This window comes from Columba livia, chromosome 8 (assembly GCF_036013475.1).
Source record: "Columba livia isolate bColLiv1 breed racing homer chromosome 8, bColLiv1.pat.W.v2, whole genome shotgun sequence".
In the NCBI taxonomy this organism is placed as follows: Eukaryota; Metazoa; Chordata; class Aves; order Columbiformes; family Columbidae; genus Columba; species Columba livia.
In genome coordinates, this window is record NC_088609.1 from 18,127,184 (window position 1) to 18,149,041 (window position 21,858).

Consider the following 21,858-nt stretch of genomic DNA (forward strand, 5'->3'; position numbering starts at 1 on the left):
ATTTACCTTAGTGCAATGAATGTAGTTTATTGTGTAGAACAGGTAAATGCCTCTACCTTATGCCTCTTCCCAAAGCTTACTTATTTCTACAACTTTTAGATAAGATAAAAATGCAGTGAAATTATTGTATGTGTTCTAGGGAAAAAATAGAAAAAAATATAAAATACACTACCCGTGAAAGTTCACAAAGTTTTCTGTTAAGTGGCGAACCAAGATTATTTATTCAGAATTCTTTTGATATTTGTAAAAAGTATAATGCAGTCTTAAAATTATACTGAACCAGACATATAGTTAATACTTGAGTTAAAGCTGCCATCTAGTTGTAAGCATTGTGCTAGACAACGGAATGATTATATGCTAAGTTGTAGTTGGATACCTATAGTACATAGTGTACTGCTATGATTTTTGTTTGTTTGATTTGGGTTTTTTTGTTTAGTAGCTTTTACGACATAGAACACAACTACAGGAAAAATCAACTGGTGCTTTGTAAGTTTTATTATTCAGCTAATCTTTCTGTTTTATATCTGGGAGTAAAATACATTTCTGAAAAACTGAGGTATGTCACAACCTCAGTGAGATACTCTAGCCCATTCCATTATTGTTTCTAAATTAAATTTAGGTGTGATTATGAAACACACACATACCTGTGTTAGTATTAGGTACAAATTCAAAAACTCAGAGTTAGAAAAAGACAGATCTAAAGTTTCTCATGTAAGATAGGTTTTCCTTCTTTTGAGCACATTCAGAAATGCTAAAAGCATTTAACTGCATTCTCATGTGGTTGCATTAGAAAAAGAAAATCTCTTCCTTGAAATAAAATTTTAATAAGTTGAGCTTTCTGAAACACAGATTCAGAAGACATATACTATGCACCTCTCTCTGGTCTCATGTGGAAAGCTTTTGACACAGAAAAGGTCAGCAATGCTGAATAATACTGCATCCCCTAGGGAAGGAACTCGTTTTGTCCAGTTCTTAATGGGATGAACAAAGGAAAGCATGAGGCTTAAGCCCCAAATCAGGGAGGCATTTCATACGTGACTGTATAGTGTGTCTGGGGTTTTTTTGTGTTTTGGTTTGGTTTTTAAGTAAGAACTTTTCAGTTTAAACAGACATGTATCTTTTAGTATTTGTTGGAACAAGTACCAAAACGCAAGTGAGGCTTTTAACACAAAGTGAGGGTTTAATCAGGAGAGGTTCCCAAAATAACAGGAAATCTCAGTTAAGCTCCTCATCACAGCACTGCCTCATTGTCCTCTTTGCTAAACTGACCATTTTTTTCACTCTGTATTCAGTTATTCCTTCATGACTCTTATTGATAGTATGTTGTTGTCATATGTAATGTTGCATACATGTGAGGTTTTTACCTCATTTTTGTTCAAAACTAAATATTCAAAATGTGAACACTTACTACTAACTTCATAGTGATGCATTCCTTACCTTTTAGAAGGATCTGCTTTTCATTCTGCCTTTGTCATTACTGTGAAAGACTGCTGCAGTGAGGAAAAATATATTTTCTCAGCTATCTTTGGTGCTAAGTCTTCAAGAGTAATTTTATTTTCCTTCCTGCAAACCTCACAGCTGACTTTTAAAATGATCACCCAGTTGTGGGATGCACAGAATTTAATCTGAGCTTTCAGGAGAATACCTCAATACTCTGAGTGTACTGCTCAGCAGGGTGGGAAAAGGTTTGCCCATGTAAAACACAAATCCATATAAGAGAAAGCTTAAATAGAAGAAAGGAAAAAAAATTATATCTGAGTACAAAAGGCATCAAGTATTTCACAATTAATGAAGAGGTATAGATAGATTGCCAAAATGCCTTACCTAAAGAGTGTTTGAACATTTACAATAGTCTTTGCATCCGCCATGTAGTCTTCCTCAGCACTCATTGTACTTTCTTTGTCCACCACCACCATATTAGCTGCAAAGGTGACCCCACATCTTAATAAGTCATCTAGGCTTTTGTGAAGAGAAAGGGGGAGAAAGAAACAAACAACTTAAATATGGAACACTTAAATGATTAGGAATGGTTGGAATTTGCTGATCACAGGCTGAGTTGCTGGTTCCCTTCATCTCCATGTACATAAGTTCAAATCTATATCAAGCATAACATCTCAATTAATTGATAGAATAGAATATGAATTATTATTTTCCTTGAAGTCATACAGAATGCAGTAGGTTGTTACAGTCCCTCTCCTTTTGCTAAAATGATAAATTTATTTCAACTTTTAAAAATAAGCCTTTAAAAGTTACTTGGGAAGACAGCATGTGCTTACATGCTGCAGCAACTTGCTTCATTGCAGTTCATTTTGGCAATAAAAGGCCTGAAATAAATGCTTTGAGTTGCTCTTTCCCAAAATTATATTTTGGTTTCAAAAGGCTAATAAAGGTTCTGCAAGAACATTTAATACATTCCTCTTTTAGGTTGATCTGTGAATTGGAGGGTTGTCATGAGGTTTTTAGGAGCAGCTGTACGTCAGTAAAACTCTGCACTCTGCTGGGCAAAACTTGCTGTGAAGCCTGACCATAGAAAGTACTCACAGACCACTGAGTTACACTTCCAATTATAGCTTTGTTTCCAAAATGAAGCATGTTTGTTGTTTTAACAATAATATTTTCCCCAGGAACCAAGCACTTTTTAAAAAGTTTAGAAAACACTTTTCTGTAATGATAAAGACTGCTGGGAACCTAGTAATGTGAAATTCATTATTTCCAAGGGAAACTAAATGTTTTGCATCATTCTGTTTACTTTCTAAGGTGAAAAGCTGTTTTGTCATTATAATTGATTCTCATTTGGCAATCTGTAATATTAATTAATTTTTAATTGTCCTGATACAGTTTTTCTTTCAGCAATTATCTTCTTAGGTTCCTACGGTTATGCAACCTATTATAAATTCTTTTTGAAATTTTGGATAAGGAAAACTCTAAAAATTAATGGTATTTACTTTACACCTTATACATATTCTTCCAAAACAAATGCATAATGTAATTATTTTTGAATCTGTGCAGTATTATCAGTGGTTGACTACAAAACCAGAAAGGCTGTATTTTATATGGGCTATATTAACAACTTCAGTGTACAAGTAGAATTCTGACCTATAATTGAGTATGTCTGCTTTTTCTCTTTGAGTCGATCCCTGAAAGTAGCAGCATATTCTGAAATATCCAGATGTTCTGCATTTCAAACTTTCATAAACTCAACAGTTATTCTAATTTTACCAGTTACATTCAACTGATTTGTGTTTTCAGGTAACTCTAGCTATAGCTTTCTTAGTACTAAATAGATTTCTACACAGTTGGGAAATCTGTTCAGTTACAGATCTCTCATCATTTTTACCTGAAGACTGTAGAACACATTTCTACTGCTTGATGACATATTTTTATGAACTTCATCCCAGCTACGAATTTTGGTAAAGCTATTTTTCTGCAGACCATCCTCTTCTAACAAAACAGAATGGTAAATGAGAGGAATTCCTTTGGTGTTTTTCTCAAATATCAAATATCTTAGACACTTAAAAGGTAGTAGGTCACAGTTTGGGAACGTATTCTATACCTCTCAAATAAGAAAGGAAAATTTGTATATTTTAAATTGCAGTTCTTAACTAAAGATGATCAACTTCTACTAATTGTAGGATTTAAAAACATGTTTAGGAAAACACAGGGAATAATATGATATTTTATAATATTTTTTAAAGTCTTGTTATTGATGAAAAGAGATGTCAAAAAAACCCCAACAAACAAACAACAAAAAAACAAACCAAAACAAAAACCCAAAACAACAAACTACAAAATATAATTAGTTATTGCACCAGGAGTTAAAGCAATTGCATTGTCAGAAAAGATACAGAAGTTCATGCTAGCATTACTGTAAAGTGTACAATTCTGTATTATCACTTATTTCAAAGACTATATACTTCTTTTGGTTTTTTAATGCACTCAGTTCTAAAAACAAAAGAACATCTTTAGGGAGGGATGTAGTGGCTTGCTTTTTCAAATAAACTCAGTATATTAAATTAAAGCTTATTTTTCCATGTTAATAAAAACAGGTTAACATTTTTGAGGTATTAATTATTTCGGACACTTTGAGTCAATGCAATTATTCTGCTGGTATGAATTCTTTTTATAATTGTTGTGGAATTAAGAGTTACAGAAGTAATAGGTCGTAACAACCTGAGACAAATTTTTTGGCTTAGAGGAAGAAATGTAGCAGTTGAAAAACATTTCTCTAGATGCTTGGCAAATCTCACAGTGACTGTGATATCAACAAGGTAAATATTTAAGTCACTGTACCACTATTATAAGAAGTTTCAAAGCCCTTGTTACAACAGCTTGAGATAGAAAAACATTCAATCTCCAGAATTCCCACTGAGAAACTGGATTATTTTAATTCAGGGCAGGAAATAAATTATTTTATTTCTACCCAGGAAATTAGTATTATGGGTTTGTAGCCCCAGCTCAAAATTAGTTACGTAGTGAAGCAAATAATTTTCTTTTTTAAACTGATGCTCTACACACAGGAGATTTACTAAAATGTCAATGAGTCATTGCTCTTCTCTTGTTTCTGCCGGATTTTCACATTAAATTTATGTTGCTAAACCTAGATATGCAAATATATATTAGCAGAGGTGAAGACAGAAATGTAGGAGTAGGTGATATATTAAGCAGTGGAAGATGAAGACTGTTGGACACATTCAAGACTGTCAGTACTGTCTGCATTCTGTAGCCATCTTTACAAAACACTAGTCAGTAAATCAAAACAAATTACAACTAAGTACAGAATGACACTAGAATCAGAGCTATAGTCTCACAATTTGTAGAAACACGTTGATGCATCTAAATAAGTGCTAATCTTATAGTTTTTGAAGATATTAATGTGTGCTCTCTGACATACTTTTGACTAATTATATCCTTCATAAGTCGTAAATTTGAAATCCCAAATTATAGCACACAGACACAAACCATGCATGCAAAAAGATCATCTCCAAATAGAAGACACTTAAACATGCAATGACAATACACACAACAAACCACTGAGCACTACAATGTTAAATTTTCTAACAGTTATTTCACCTACTTGTCGATAGAGCCCACCATGTAGTAAACCATTGGAAACCAACAGATTGCATCCAGAAAATGCATATCTGGCCTAAGCAGCAGATGGGATTACAAAATGAAACACAGTATCACAACAGCAGTATCTTTTCTAAAACATTTTGATAAACTGGTAGCTTAAAACAAAACAAACTATTTTAAAATTTGGTAGTATAATACCACTTTAAACAGGAAATAGGATTCAGAAAGCTGTGAATCAACAGTTTGCTGTGATCATAAAGAATGATCAGATTTACCATGCTTATGTTAATAAGTGCACTTCTTAAATCAGAAATTTTATGGCACAGTACAATTTCAAATACAAGGATGAATGACTGATGTCAAAGACACACTACCAACTTATACTCCAATCTATGAGTTAGGAATACATGAAATAAGTAGTGAGAATTTTTAATTAAAATGTGGAAACCCAATCATTATTTATATTTTGTACTAAGACCTCCATTCAAGTCAATGAGACAATCTTAGATGAAACCTTAACTGTATTTTATTGCATTGTTTTTTTAATAATAAATTTTACTGTGTTTATTCTTATATACCAAGAAACATCAAAAATCTTAAAACATGAGATGTGTAGATAATGGAATAAGCATACTGTAATAAATTGTCTTGATAAATAGAGAAAATCGAATATAACAACAAAGCACAGAGAATTTAATTGAAGGTGGCTGATTTCATTCGTCCAATGAAGTAAATTACAAAATTCTAATTGACTTGAATTGCAGCCTGAATTCCACCTCGTGCATGGATGAAAAGCACACTGGCTTTTTAGGTGGCTTCTGTCATCCCATGAATTCTTGCCTTTTAGAGGACTCATTGCAAATGTTGCATAGAGAGATACAACACTAAGGGTATTAGTTTAATTAGCAACCATAGCTTTTACTTTATGCTAACAAAAAGTGGTTTTAGCCATAAAATGTCACAACAGCATGAAGTATGTAAACTCAGGCACTAAGCTGCAAAAGAGAATAAGCACTAGAGGACGCTGTGTGCTCACATTTGGAATCTTAAAAAAAAAATCACAACTCGGAAATCCTTAAACCCAATTTAGGCTTTTAGTAATCTGTATGATTCACTTTGTGTCATATGTACTTTAAAAAGCTTCTGTTTTGCAAACGCAGGTGTATACAGCTTCACTAAAGAGCTGTCTGAGGCAAAAGTGGGACACTTCACAGCAGGCCTTTGTATAATATATCACTTCAACGAGAACATACATATGCAATGGGAAGTGTCAGCATGGAGTTGGAACCTGTAAGAAATTTCTGCTGCTGCCATTTCTTTGAGTTATAATTTGATCTGATTTTATGTATATGGATAATCTCAATTATTTTGTCTTCCAAACTGTGATTTTAAGTACTTGAGCAGTACCAAAGTGTTGCGACAAAAAAAAAAAAGATCTTTCATTCATAGTCAGATTATAAATGAATCAATCTTGCCAGGGAAGAATTTGTCTTTAATGTCTAACAGCAAATGTAAGAAAGGCTAAGAATTTCAGTGATCTCTAGACAGATACGGTAGTAACAACAACATTGCAGGTTATAATTTTCTTCCATGAATTTATATAATTGTAGATAAAATGTGTGTGTGGGGGGTGTCCTACTGACTTAAAGAACTGATTACTTCAGTATCTAAAATTATTAAAAATATACCTAACTGGTCCAGACCACTAAATGCCTTGTATTAAGTAGGTTACTGTTGTCTGAAGTGCTGTCATGTTGCTATAAAACTGTTACACAGTTTGCTTTTTACAGTGTTGATGAAGTTATTTAATTTTAGCAGTAACATTCACATAAGTTTGTGTATATTTAAGAAACACTTAGCTGAAACACTGGCCATGAAGAATAAAGACATTTAAATTCACTATGGCCATTTGCAGTCAGTAAAAAGTCAAATTTCTATATGACAGTGTCATCAACTTTTCTCAAAGATAAATGTGCCATAATGTTTTTGATTTTAAGCTGGCTATGTGAAGAGTGATCATTTATTGGAATAATGGTAAAATGAGTTTAAAACGTATCAGACACAAACAAAAGAAATACTTACGGGTTATCCAGGAGTAATACAATGGGATTTAATTCTTTCTTTGGTCGATAATAGGCTCTGAGTGGAACAATAAAATTATATAAGCCATTTCCAGCAGTTTCTGCTGCAACTATAATCAATTTATTTTTGAATCCATAGGCTTTGGCGTCTTCATAGTAGTTATGTTGGCATCCCTAAAATCAAAATAAGAAACAAATTCTGAGAATATGAATGATTTAGCTGTGATATGAAAGGCTTTTACCCTTAGAAACAGAAAATTGTATCAGATTACCTGATATAGACCCGATTAGACATAAACAAATGTTTGGTGATGACAAGGACAAGAAAGTATTGCAGCTTAGCAAGTGCTGAACAAACCTCATTTCTCAGCAGAAACCAGAATTTAACTCTGTTCAGATGCAAGAGACAAATGAGAATGCAGTTTTATCCAACAGAAACTCCCTGTACCTTATCTAGCCTTAGACAACAGAAGGGTACTTTTTCATGCAGAAGATGACAAAATGTGGGAGAGCTTCCAATATATGGAGAGTAAGGAGGATAGCCTTTGGCATACCTAGAACAGAACAAACATTTTTCAGTATAGCAAATCACTGAAACACAGTTGACTATATAACTACTTTATGTGACGTTTATACCTATGTCTAAGGTTTGCAGTTTTCTGTAGACTAGCAGAGTTAAGTACGTGAAATGAACTATGTTTAGTAAGGACTGAGGGAATATATTTTGTTGTTTCAACGAATTTGATATGATTTACTGAGAGCTATCTTGCTTTTGTGAACTAAAGGAATTTTGCTTGGGTTTTTTCATATAGACATGTTTGGAAATGAGCTCACGTATCACAGTGTGCTGTCCTACTGCTTTGAACGTGTGTACTGGAAACTTCGAAGGAAGGAAAGAAAACAGAAATACCTGTGGAACTTCCTCTCTTCCTTCTCCATCTTTCAAACACTTAGCAAGAATGAGTGCGATCACTACCTTCTTGCTCTAGTAACATACTTCCAGCATGGCTGGAATAAATTTTAAACGTCAAATCCTCTTGCTGATGAGACGGTCTTTCTAATTGCCATTAGTTTTTAATAAGAGGCCTTTTAAATCCTGGTATTTCAGTCTGCAGATTTAAGATGACTTGTTATTGGAGCTTTATGATCTTCCCTGGGGCATCTCATGCTTGCCACTGTTGGAGATGGGAAACTGGTAGGTGAGCCACTGGCTTAATTGTGTATTTCAGTTTTAACATCGCTGTCAGTAATCCAAATAAACATAATTGCTTATGTGCATGGCAGTTACAGAATTGAATCTTTTGGTTTTGTCTGAGTAATGCATCATTACTTTCAGTAACATGCTAACAAGCATTTTAAATCGCATCTAATACTTTTGTTTCATACTGTTGGTGGGGGGCGCTGAGATTGGTTGGGTTTGTTTACCATTCCTACATTTTGAAGTCAGACACTCATCCCCAGTGTTCACCTAGCCCGTTGAATAATCTGATTATCAGTGCATTCTCAGGACAGAAGTACTTATGTGTTTACAAATTACTTGGTGCCTGTCTTTATGGAGTGTAAGAAAAAACAGGTCATAAAAATGCTATTAAAAATGATTCATGCTTGCATTGATCTGTATGTAAAAAAATTATTCATGCTATTTATATAGTAGTAGCTTTTCAAATTATGTGGTTTATTTTATATTTAATATACGTACTCAAAGCCTGCAGAGGCTTCATCATCTGATGGAGTAGTTTCATCTTCTGACTGGTCACTCAGCAGGTCACATGTCTGAAGGGAGGACGCATCTGCCACCTCCAAAACAGGCGCTATACTGGGCCGTCTGCCCTCTTTACTTCCCTCAGAAGGAAGAGCCAGCGTAGGTCCACTGGATGTCCGGCAGCCGGTGTCTTGCAAATCGATAGCCACTGTTCCTGAAGTAGCGTTGAAAGCATTTTCTCAGTGTGGTTGTCAAATCCTTAGAATGAGATTCTCATTTTTATTGGGGACTACCTGGCTATGCGGCCAAAGACTGAAAGCAATACTACATTGATTGCATTTATTACATTAAAATGTAACAAATATTTAAACCTGAGGAAGCATTTTCCTGCAAAGTAGCACTTCTTTTGACCAGTAATTTATATTTTCTTGTTAGCTACCTTTTTAAAATCACACCTTATATATTTAATTCATACTTAGATGCATCAACAACCTGTACATTTTTTATTAAGCAAGGGCAATTTTTAATTAAAGAAGCTTTTGAAAACTTATTACAAATTACCAGTTATGAACGACAAAGAGATTGCCCATGTGATTTTTCCAGGTTTTTTGCCTTGCATACATTTTATGATGAGTTTTTTTATACGACAGGCTTAAGCAGTTCAACTCCATATTGTCAAGTAAAAGAAAAACATAACCAAATTCCATTGGTTTGGGGGAGGGAGGGTTATGTCTGTTTTTTAAACATGAGGGCAAGTGTTTAGTATCTTTTCTTTCTGCATAATATTATAATTTCTTCTGTATTCATTTAAATTATAATTTTTTTTTTTTTAATACAATGTTAAAAGCTTTAAAATGCACTATTAATTGAATGAGAATATATTGTGAGCAGGGTGGTTGGTTTGCTGGTTTGTTTTTTTTTTTACTTACCCATGCTGGCTATTATACTGTGTACGGGTAATCTAGAAGCTCCATGATAACTTAATTTTGATTCATGGTTTTTTCTGTTATTTTCTTGCTTCTTAAAAGCAGAATTCTCTTCTTTGGTGATATTTATATAAAAGCATATATCTGTAGAACTCATGATATATCGAGGACCTGGATTCAGCAAAATGTTTTTGTTATCTTCCTTTCTAACACCAATCAGACAGACTCCAAACCTTAATTAGAAAAGGAAAGGCATGGTTCATTTTGCATAGTCCTGTATATACCAGAATCACCACTGTCAAAAATGAACCTCCAGTATATGTTTTGCAGATTATTAACATTTGCCAATTTTTGGACGACAAATATGTTTGAAAAATGTGATCTCCCAAAAGGCCACTTCTGATCAAATACTTCCATGAGCTTATGAATCCCTAGGCACTTGAATCCAGCATTTTTCTTAATCTCCATGATATTCCTCTAATGCTCTTGATTTTTTTTTTTCTGACAGATGAATACTCCCTTCTGGGAAAATATTAGTAGAAGAATGGACATATAATATGAAAAAGTATTCATCATGTTAACTTGTTCCATTATTCATATGTAATTGAAACCATTTTCAGAATTCATTTTTGCAATTCACTCCTAGAAATGTGTTTGATTAGTGACAGAAAAATAAGGAATTAAAGCAAAAAAATCTTTCTCTCATTTATTATGAGAATAAACTCAGTTTTCAGAGTTTTATATATATATATATATATATATTCATTTTGTTAAGTAGACACAACTATACATTATTTGTGTTCCATTTCTATTTTCACCTTGCAGAGCAGCACTGAATAAGTGATTGCATGATCTGGAACCTAAAGAAGATGCGTTATATCTAACAGAAAAACACGGTTTTAATTTGAACCATCACCGGAATATAGCATGTACCACCTCTAAATTGAAAATTTTGCATAAAATGAACATGCTACAAAAGTGGTCAGATTTGCAGCTGACTCCTAAATTAAAAAAAAATACACTGATGCCCTCCCAGCCACCCTTTTGTAGGTTGTTTTGGACAAGGAAATGGACTGGTATTCTCATATAATCTCTCTGGTTATCAGGTTTATCCTACATATCCTTCATATTCTATTCTCTCAAACTGAGCTGGCCAGATATTTATTATTACTTATTAATTATTAATGTATTTATTAATAAACCCAGAAGCAGAGTAATGTGTAATATTGCACCTTTGAATGCAGAGCTACACTGCAGGCAAAACAAATAATTATTTATTTGAACATTTAATTGTTGACAGGAAAACAAACATACTTTTTGTGTGCATGGAAAGAAGCATATGTGAAGCTTTTCCCTTCATACTCAGCAAAAAAAGTACTTTCTTCCAGGTTAATATGATACACTTCATTACCAGAGCATCTGCCATACATTTTCTGCCACTGTTCTGGTGATTGCTGACTCTCTCTGAAACATGTACAGATAAAGAGAATAATTTAAAACTTAATGTAAAATTCTTATTAATCATAATGGTATTTCATGGCAATAGAAACTACAAATGTCTGTTAGAAAGGTCCCACAGGCTAATCTGAAATAAATACATGAGATCAAAGCTTGGTAACACTGTAAGTACAGAGATTATTTTAATGAATTAAAGAGCATTTTTCTGCTAAGTATTCAGCATATAAGATTATGTACTTTAATATCAGGAGAGATATGGCAGAATTACTTTAAATTCACATCATAATAAGTAGATTCATTGCAATTTAAAGATGACGGGTGAAACCAACAGCATGCTCCTTCTGTTCATACAGGTAGTCTCTTCAGATGCTCCACGGCAGATTTTCTGGTTCCCATTTGAAGATAGGTAACGAATCATCAAAATAATTTATGTAGGAAAGACCCAATTGGTCTAGGTCACTTTGTCTGTAAGAAAGACTTTTTCTGCATTTGCTTATCAGTTATCTTCAGCATTTACCCTGTGGATGTTTTCAGTTACTGTGCCTTGTATATATAACAAGTATATACCTTCTTTAGTGCAAGAAAATAGATTATTACTTGAACTATATTAGGCATATAATCCTTTACTATACTCATCTAACATTCTTTATTTAAATGGACTATTAGTGGAAATGTTCCAAACTTCAGCTAACACCAAAACTTGAAGACTTGGGGCTTCTGTGAACTTCTTACTTTATTAAGTTTCATCTGGAAACAAGGTTCTGTCTGTATGAGTTCTTCTGGATATAACACATGCATATATACATATATATATATATATATATGTATATATATATATATATATATACACGCAGATAGTTCATAAAACTGACAAATGTTCTGGGTGTTTTGCCACTTGGGGCTAAGATATCAAGATATCAGGACACATTCCTTTGTGCTCATTTATACATTTTCAATATCTTAACACAATGTCTGGTTTTCTTCAATTTACGGTTCTCCATTCTCAGTGTAGAAACATTTTGCTTCAAGATGGAAATAAGTAAACCATTTTTATTGCAACACTGTTAACAAACAGTGCACTAGATGTAGAATAGCGGAAGTAGAAATGTGATTGAAGGGAATTTTTTCCATCTTTTATCCCCCTCCCCCCAAAAAAAGAAATGTTCACCTGTTTAAAGTCTGCTTGGTTCCAGTTAGTTGTCTAAAAGCTTCCCATGGGGCTGCTCTGTAAAGATCACATTAAGTTCAAGTCAGAAAGGCCATTTTCTTCCACTATTCTGTGTCGTAATACAAACCCTATTAAAGCTCTATTACTAAATTAGATAATTAGGTAACATTTAAAGATAAATGTTGAGGTTAACAGTTTAGATCAATAATAAGATTAGAAATAAGACTCAAAGTAGAATTTTGGTGTCTTACAGACTGAGGTTTTGAATTCCACAAACAGCTGAGAAGACAATGGGATTCTTTACATCTAGTTTGTTTATTCTGAAGAGCAGCATTGAAGTCTAAAGCCAGACCACATAAACAGCAGCAAACTTCTCCTTAATTTTAATAGCAAGCTGATCTGGCCAAAGTTGCTTAGAAAATGAACATTTTCCCTAGTCTCCTCACAAATCAATACCAGAAGATAGGGCGTTTCTAACTTACATACATGTGTTTCTTTTAGTTTACTCTTTAATGTATTATCATTCAAAGATACCTTTGTCCTCACTTCCTGATTTTGAATGTGAGACTTGGTTAATTTTATAATACATTGAACAGATCTGTGTACTTGTACAAAACAATGAAAAATTAAGGTCACATTAAATTAGACTTTTTTAACATATTCCAGCATTTCCAAGGGATTTTTAAAAGTTGTAAGGAATAAAAAGGGGAAAAAACATTACCAGTTTAGGAATTATGTAACTTTTTAGCAAAAATGAAACCAAGTAGTAAAAATATTAAATTTGAAAGCTTAGAAAGTGATATTTTGGTAGAGAAATACTTGAATTTTGAGTGTTTTATTTTTTAGCACTGTGAAGGTCAAGACTGCTGAAATCTGGAATAGTTTTGAAGGGGTTTTTTTTGTCCAATGTGTCTGTTTTAAACTTCCACAGATAATAGTGTGGTTTTAAAAAACAGTCATACCTCTTCAACCATTTTGTTCAGTGTTAATACACATGCTCTCAGATGTCCAAAGTTTGCCATTTTTCAGTATTTTGCAGCCCATCTGAGATTAAATGCTCTGATGAGTGCTGACTGAAGTAGAAGAATGACGACTAGTCATTTTCACTTTTCCAGTTTTTCTGTATTTATATAGAAAGCTTGTAAGTTTCTGTAAGGATCCAAAGTAATGCTGACAACTATTTGTGCAGAAAAATAAATAAAATTTGCTCCTAGTATACAATGACCAGACAAGAAATCAGTTACTTTAACAACCCTGACCACATCAATTAATTCTAATTGCAAAACAATTGCTTTTGAATTCTACTATAGTTACTTTGCCTCATAGCTGGGAATCTGTAGAAATGGTTTTGTGCTGACAGAAAATTCTCTGCTAGCTGTTAAGAGTACTACTCTTGTTTTATGTATGTATATGAAATAACTAAAAAAGGCTCTGTACTGAGTGCATGTCAGATAATGACAGCTAGGCAGATGAAGAATGTATTTCACCATGGTTCTTGGGAGGTAAGGAAAAACAGTATTTTGTTGTCATGTTATTCACAAATTCCAGTACAGATAGTGCCATTAAAATCATCTTGACTTTTGTTGTTCTTGGTAGTAAAAGTTCTAGCAATAATTTCAGTTTTACCCATCCTGGGCACAAGGGAATACTACAAATGCCATATAGAAAGTTAAATAACTCTGCTTGTGAATATCAATATATTACTGGGTCCATGATTACTTGAAAAAGGTATGGATTTTTACTAAACTCTCAAATGTATTCTTGTGCAGTTTATATGTACACATTCTGGTTCTAAAGGATATATTTATATTTGGATGTTTATTCTTTAATGCCTCTCTCTGCCCACAACATTTTAATAAGAATACCTTATTATTCCAAGAACATATCATAACAGAGACATTCTAGATGTGGTAAAATTATTTTGGTAAATGTAGAGAAGTTCAGCTGTAACTAATGCAGTCTGTAGAGACACCATAATTCCATATCCCTTCCAGCAGTGTGGTTATTTTAAAAAACACCTCTTCACGTGTATGTTTGCTTGCCTCTTAACGTACAGGCACTGAATAGCAAATAATATTTTATAAGTTATCAGAAAAGCATTTCCTGAGCTCAATATATGGGAATATTTATATGTGTACAAAAATAGACCTTCAAATTAACATATTAAAATAGGTGTTCTTGGGTCTTGTTGGTGTTCTTACATAGAACTGTGTGATAGATCCACAATTTAATCTACTGAAATGGAAATACGATTGTTTCATATCTTCTTTTGTGGAAGTGGCACAACAGCATGCAACAAATGTCTAAATATTTTTGGGGTGTTTCTCCTTGAAGTTATAATATCTTAAGTAAAACTTCTTGCTATTTTTATCAGGCAGAGAGTTCCAATTTCTTTTCAGAAACCGTAGTTGTCTGGGAGTCCAGGGTAAGCTATTTTCCAAAGAATATCAGCTATAATTTTATGAGGGGTTTTTTGTGTTGTTGTGGGGTTTTGTTTGTTTGTTTGTTTTGTTTTTCCTTTTTTGTGCATTTGTTTTTTAACAGTAGTATGTACTTACTGTCCCCTAGATGTATGAACCAGCAGTGTGATTAATGTAGAGGTAGCTGGGCATATACAATTTAGAGCTAGCATCGCATATTTGAATTCCTCTTCACACACAACGTGATCTGTAAAAAAAGTAAATATATATATATATATATATGTGTGTGCATAAATTGGTTTATAAAAATATTTTCCATTGAACAAAACTATAATTTCTTTTCTTTGTCTAGGGAAATGATGAAGATGGAGACAATCAAAATTTGCTTCCAGATCTTCATCTTCTACTTGAACCTGGAGAGCAGCTGTTCATGATTTGCCCCATCTGTGCAGTCTCAGATTGTATGAGTAATTTTGCACCCAGTTCATACTTTCTGTCCTGCAGCTACACCTGGAGAGTATGCAATGGCTCTGTGAATCCCACTTCCACTCTCTTGCTGTACTATTTGTATGAATAAGCCATGTAGGGTGGTCTAGTTTATATCACCTTCTGCAGTTTGTTTGTTTTTGTTGTTCCACCTTCTTCAGTTTTGCAGGAACTGGTATAGAGACAAGACACATTGTACAGAGACATAATTTGTGTTCAGGAAATAGCCTACCTAGGATACTGCAATGCTGGGGTGCTGATCAATGACACAGGCTGAACTGGCTTGCAGACCAGCTATTTGGCAGTGGCTCTGGGATTCTGCACTGCACTTCAGTGTGTGATGCAGTTTTGGCTAATATGCCCTCAGGAACCGCTAACAGCTGCTGCCTCCTTGCAATCTGGGCAAGGGGAGTGGTTTTTTTCCCTTTTCCGTTTTATTACAATTTTGTATTATTTTTACTCTAGTCCTTGTCTGCACATTAGTAGTTGCCGTGATGGAGCAGCACTATAGACATACCTATTTTTTTGTCTTAAAATTGAATTTAAGGGAGAGGAAGTGAGAAGAGAAAGCAACAGGGGCTTTACATCTAGTCCTCTATATTGGCTTGTACTTAAAACTGCCAGATCTTCCGCACATACTTTCAGTATTGTAGGAATTGTTATTCAACTTGGATGACTAGCGCTTAAAACTCAGATCAGCGTTTAATGGTCTCCAGTGTTGGTAAGGACATGAAAAGGAAATAGAAATTACTCTTTAATGTAATACACATAACCTGACAGTATTAAACTAGATATAAGAAAGGATAAGCACAAAATTTACAATTTAACCTTCTTGTCAGTATAGAAACCTGAAGTAAAGAAGTTTTTTCCTAAGGTCATGAAGGCATTTATTGCACAATAAGTAATTTTTTTTCTTCAGTCTACATTACTTTCATTTGATTCAGTCTACATTACTTTCAATGGGAAGAGAATTTGCTTCTGATGAGAAAGAATAATACAAGTAGTGCAGCTGATGATCAAAACATAAGCCATTGCTGAGTGAAAGTAAGCAAATAATCTCCCCACCTAGATGTGAACGTATCTCTAGTTCTAGTTGCACTAATGTATCATTGAAATCCCTAGAACCACGTTACCTCTCTTACTGAGCTACATTCTAGTTAGAATTTGTATTATTAACATAGCTCTAAGCATGCCACTTGCTGAAAACAGAAGGTCATACTTTATATTCCTTCTTTTGAAATTTCTAGAGGCTTTTCAGCATCAGAATCATTCACTGCTGAAAGGAGAAATTCGTTCTCTCACTTTCTGAAGATCAAGGTCTGAATTTAGTTCTATAAAGACACTGTCAAATATAGAACAAAATGAGATTTTTCCTTCCCTAAATATATTTCAGTTAGAGCAATTAAATAATTCCTGCAGAAAACATTTCAGTCAGAAATGTGGTTTTGGCATTAATAAACCTATTTGAATTTTAAACTAGAGATTTTTGAGAGAGTAGGATGTAGTCTACTGCTTGGATAGAATATTTGCATACGATTACCATTAGTCAGATGGCAAAGATTTATGAAAGTGAATACTGACTTCCTGGTATGGAAGGAATTAGAATTCTCCATATTTTTGAATTTGTATACAATTTTGCCAAATGAAGTCCCCTTATTTGTTTAGAACGTTGTTATATTATAAATAATACTTTTGAAAATAGGAGCAAGAAAAAACATATAGGAGAATTATTCTGTCATCTGTCAGATCTGTCAGATCTCATACTTACACCAAATTCTACATACTAACCTAAGTATATATAAATGACTATTAATAAATCATGGATGGCTCAATGCAAATCAAAAGTATAGCTCAGACTTAAATCCTCCATATGTTCTATACTCTCTAACAAATATGGTGGACTTTTTGAATGGATTTTAGGTAAAATATCATGTTAACAGAGAATACAGCAGACAGCAGAGATTGCTGTCCTATAGTAGCCATCTTGATCTCACATGTGTAAGAGATTCACATTGTGTTGTCAAGTGTTTGTACATCAAGAGCCATAGAGCTGGGACTTGTAGGACTATTTCCACTATTATTGTAGACTTTGACCTTATGTGAGCTACTTATGCCCTTCATTACTTTTTATGCATCTGTAAAATGGCTATATGAAAATAATATCCTACTTACTTCAGAAGTGTTTTGAAGCTTTTGAATTCTCAGAGGTACTTTGAGAACATCAGGTGAAAGATTCTTCAGTGATCTAATTACTGTGATTAGAAATATTTTAGCCTTTTGAAACATGAGGTACTGTAAGTTTCTCCTCTTGGCTGGAGTTAATTTCTTGTATTAGACACAGATCAGGTCAAAAATAACTCATTTCTTCAATTATGTGACAGATTATAGCTTGCCTATAACATTACTGTGTTTTATTCAGGACTTATTGTGGAGCTGTAGTGAGGGTTATACAGAATTTTATCTGGTGCTTTCTCTTCTAAAGTGAGTAGGGTGGCAGCTGGGTGGCCTCCCACTCCTCAAGTCTGGAACATCAGGTCCTGTGTCAGTGGGTACTATAATCAATGAATTATTCATTCAGTGTGGCAGTGAAGCAGCAGAGGAAACTGCAATTTATCTTGAATTAAATATTAAATATGTCAAATCAGTTTACCAAACAGAAGTAGTTTGATTGCATTTATACTAAAAAAAAAACTTCATCTAGAATTTCCAGAAGCTGTAGTTTCTGTTGAAAATATATTTTGACAGAACATTTGTTGCTAAGTCTGTCTCAAATAGATGTAGTAATGCAGTGTGGTGAGTTCTGACTCCTGTAATGTTCTTGAAGATAAAACATACTCAAAATACTGATTTATCCCTGCAGCATCACCCATATGGCAAGAATGTCCTAGACCTGACACAGTTATTCTGAGAAACTTTACTTTTATCAATTTGGTATGTTAACATGGTCAGTACCAGACCAGATAGAGAAAAATGCCCGTCCATTATCTCCATTATCTCTGTAATTGGATAATCATCAGATGCATTCAATATCCATTTTGGTGAATCTGGACTATGTTCCTTTTAAATAAGCTACTGAAGGTTTAACGTCAGACTTCGCCAATCTGTGCTAATTCATTGACACATTTTGAATAAATAGAGAATGTCAAAATGTATCCCCAGCCCCTGAAATTGTGATTGCACATAAGTTACGAATATTCTAGCTAAAGGTGATTAATTTATTTTCTAGCTAATATACAGAAGTTCAACTCAGAAAACAGGCAATTTACTCCAGTTCCTGAGTTGCATAAAAATATTGTTCTGCTGTGGGCAATTTCCACTTTATTTCATGTTTGTGCTGAAATGCAAGGCCAGATGCATGTATTAAGGGTACATGGCCTTTTGTAGCCCCATGTGTTTGAAGGGAAAGCAGGAAGATTAAGAAAACGGTATGTAACCGCCAGTGAAGGAAAATGCAGTGTTACTAAAAAAAAAAAAAAAAAGGGCATGTCAAGGCATTTGTATCTTGTAAATTACTAAGGAATTATCAAAGCACTTCAGCTGAAGACTTAAGATGGTTAACAATGGTGATACTGTGTTTCCTTGCCCATCTGGTAACTGTCATGTTGCAGTGACTGTATATTTATAGTGTTCACACCCTGAACTTGAAAAGGAGTTTGCTGGGACAAATACTTATGCCCTGTGCTTTGAACATTCCACTGAATAATCATTTTCAAGCACAAAGAGATATTTCCACTGTACTAATATAGGCTTACGTTACCATTTTAAACAAAGCACCTAAACTACACTGTAAAAAATACATGAGAAAACAAAAGATGCAAGGGTGCGTGTCTGGCATCAGGTGAAAAGGCAGGAAACATTCCTTTCTGACAGGCCATATTGCCCAGTGCCACTTGGCTCTGTTCTCTTGCTGTGATGACAAGAATAAGTTCTTGTACTCTCATTAAAGAGTGGAAGAATGTAAAAGTTTTGTCTACAAGATGGGAATAAATTACTTGTCCTGTATCACGTTTCTGAAGCCCTGGGCAGAAAATCTTCAGGATGATATTCTATGGGGAAATGCAGTCAGGGTCTCAATTTCAGGACCATCTCATGCAATCTAGGATGACTGGTCACCCTAATGTAAAGCTGCTGAGAAACTGGGCTTCTAGTGCTTTATAAATTTTCAATATAGTTGAAAGTTAAACTTTTGTTAGGAGGGCTATCCGGAACTCTTTGTTTTGTTTTTTTTTTCCTAAATTCAGAAACTTTCTTTTTGACAGTTATATTCTCTAAACCTAAAAACCTATTACTGAGTATTTCAGGTTCATAAAAATGCACAATATTGTTTTGGGAAACCTCCAGAAGAAAGGAGTCATTTTTTAAAGAAATATAAAATTTAAAAGAAGCTTTTGCATCAAGGCAGTAATAAAGCAGCCCTGAATCATAACAGGAAAAGCACTTAGAAAAATCTTCCACATGGTTATGACAAATTTTATTCGTAAGCAGTCTGGACAGGGCTATAGTCTGCAGCCCCCACTGGGTAAGTATTTCAGAATGAAGAAGAGTTGGATGAGATTTAATAACCAAAGTAGAGTCCTTGTTGGAAAAAGTATGCAAACAAATGTTCCCATGACTCTATCAGTGGCCTAACTATTTGCAGTAGGTAAGCATCCTGTCGTGGTGTTTATACCATGTTCATAACCTTACCGAATTTAAAACTGCATTAAAAATTTCCTGTGCTTCATATGAATAAGACTACACTAATCTTGAAGGAAAGCTTGTAATTCTCTGCTTTTGCTGCTGTGCAGTGTGTGTGGAAATGGATGCAGTGATCTCGGTGATCCACGTGAAATTCTTTGGGGATGTAAAGTGCTATATAAATATTTAGACTTCAATACAATACTACTGTAGTTAATATTAGAGACAGCTAATGACGCACAGAATATACAAGGTCTATTCAAGCCCCTGAAAAATGAACTACAGAACATGAAGGAAGGCACTAAGATACCAGATTGGTTAAGCTTAGTTGAAGGAAATATTACAAATGAAGTTTTGTTGTTTTGTTGTCATTTGCTTTTTAAAAAAAAAAAAATGGCCTGGATTCTCAATCTGAGACAGAACAGATATAAAAAAAATACCTGTTTTGTATGCCTAGCTTCTACAGAGACAAGTCATTAAGAATAATGAAATTCTCTTAAAAATACAATCAGGAACAACAAATTAACACAGTTAGGATGAAGAAAAGTGGCCATGGCAAGGGAGAAGAGATTATGTTTGTGCTGTGTGCTTTCAAGGGGGAGATGAAAAAGCACTATCATTTTTGTCACAGCATGAGTCTTATTCCCTGCTGTGCCATCTCATAGTTTGAGATTACACTTTTATGACTTCAGAACTGCTATTGATGCTTTTTTCCTTCTTTCCAACCTAGTGGTAAATTCAGTAGCTTTTAAAATTACAGCTTTAACTGTTGCTCTGGAATTGTTCTGCACTGGAATTTACTTTTTCATCACATTCTGGGATGATGGAGGGAACTAATATTTTTCCATAGAGTTTTTTTTGAATTTTGTAGGAATCAGCAATCTTTTCTTCCTTAGAAACCCTTCAAGAAAACTGAATTTTCAAAATTACAGTTGAAAAGGAAAGCTTTGCTTCTACTTCAGAGGTATTTTTCCAAAGACAGGCAAAATTAGTTCAATATAAAAATATTTGCGTGGTTTTGCACATGAGCATATATATGTCTGTATGTAAATAGGTATATGTGTATTTATATAGAGAGACCTACCCACATGGTGCAGAGAAGTAGTTTGTCAAATTAAAGCTGGTAATCTCTTCTTAAAAGAGAGGAATTTTTTTTATTTCTTAATATCATTTTGCATTCATGTCATAGTTTCTAAGATATGCATTTTATTGGAAATAGAATTAAATTATATGTCTCTTTCAAAAATATTTGAAAGTAATTAAAAAAATGTTTTTCATACCACTTAGAAAAAAAATCCAATGGGAAGATTTATTTTTCTTTCAGTTGTTCGTTGGATAAATTTGGCCTTTTCTGAGCAGATCTTCTCAAATACCCCTTTGTAACACTATGTTTCAGTAGACAGAAGTGATTTAAAGACACAAATATAGCAAGCTGGAAACCTCCCTGGATCTATATAATTAAGGATTCACAATCTGTTATATATAAAATCATTCTACTCTGTATATTATGTAATATAAAAGAGTAATAATCCTTAAAAGTGCTTTTAAATAAGACCTTAATGTAAAACATGGCATTTTAATACTGTTAGGATATATACAACCCATATTATTTTTAAATACTGCACTCTTAATCTGCTTATAACCAGTAAAAATGCCTAGGGAATCTCACGTTGCTAGTGCCTATGAAACAAATTGCCAAGTACTAAGAAGTGTTTCAAATGGCTGAAATCTCACACTTACCTGCAAACTTGATGTGGAATTTATTCTCAGGTTTCAGTATTTGGACATACAAAGGACAATTTGGAGCAAAGTCTTTAACTGCCCATGCTCTCAGAATGGTTTGATGATCCTAGAATGAAGAGTATGA

The 21,858-nt window shown here is 33.8% G+C and overlaps 1 protein-coding gene across 4 annotated transcripts in view; it reads right to left on the reverse strand.

Annotated features, from left to right (window-relative positions):
• Nucleotides 1-21,858, reverse strand: part of KCNT2 (potassium sodium-activated channel subfamily T member 2) — a 131,810-nt gene that overhangs the window by 23,378 nt on the left and 86,574 nt on the right. For 2 of the 4 annotated variants that reach the window (XM_065072334.1, XM_065072336.1), the window contains exons 14-23: nucleotides 21,732-21,840; nucleotides 14,967-15,075; nucleotides 12,409-12,465; nucleotides 11,097-11,246; nucleotides 9,786-10,015; nucleotides 8,854-9,070; nucleotides 7,603-7,708; nucleotides 7,156-7,328; nucleotides 5,075-5,146; nucleotides 1,825-1,959 (exon numbers count right to left, since the gene is read on the reverse strand). In XM_065072334.1, coding sequence (XP_064928406.1) covers nucleotides 1,825-1,959; nucleotides 5,075-5,146; nucleotides 7,156-7,328; nucleotides 7,603-7,708; nucleotides 8,854-9,070; nucleotides 9,786-10,015; nucleotides 11,097-11,246; nucleotides 12,409-12,465; nucleotides 14,967-15,075; nucleotides 21,732-21,840 — 1,358 coding nt within the window. The remainder of the gene's footprint in view (nucleotides 1-1,824; nucleotides 1,960-5,074; nucleotides 5,147-7,155; nucleotides 7,329-7,602; nucleotides 7,709-8,853; nucleotides 9,071-9,785; nucleotides 10,016-11,096; nucleotides 11,247-12,408; nucleotides 12,466-14,966; nucleotides 15,076-21,731; nucleotides 21,841-21,858) is intronic. The other 2 variants (XM_065072337.1, XM_065072335.1) reach the window with 2 other exon arrangements.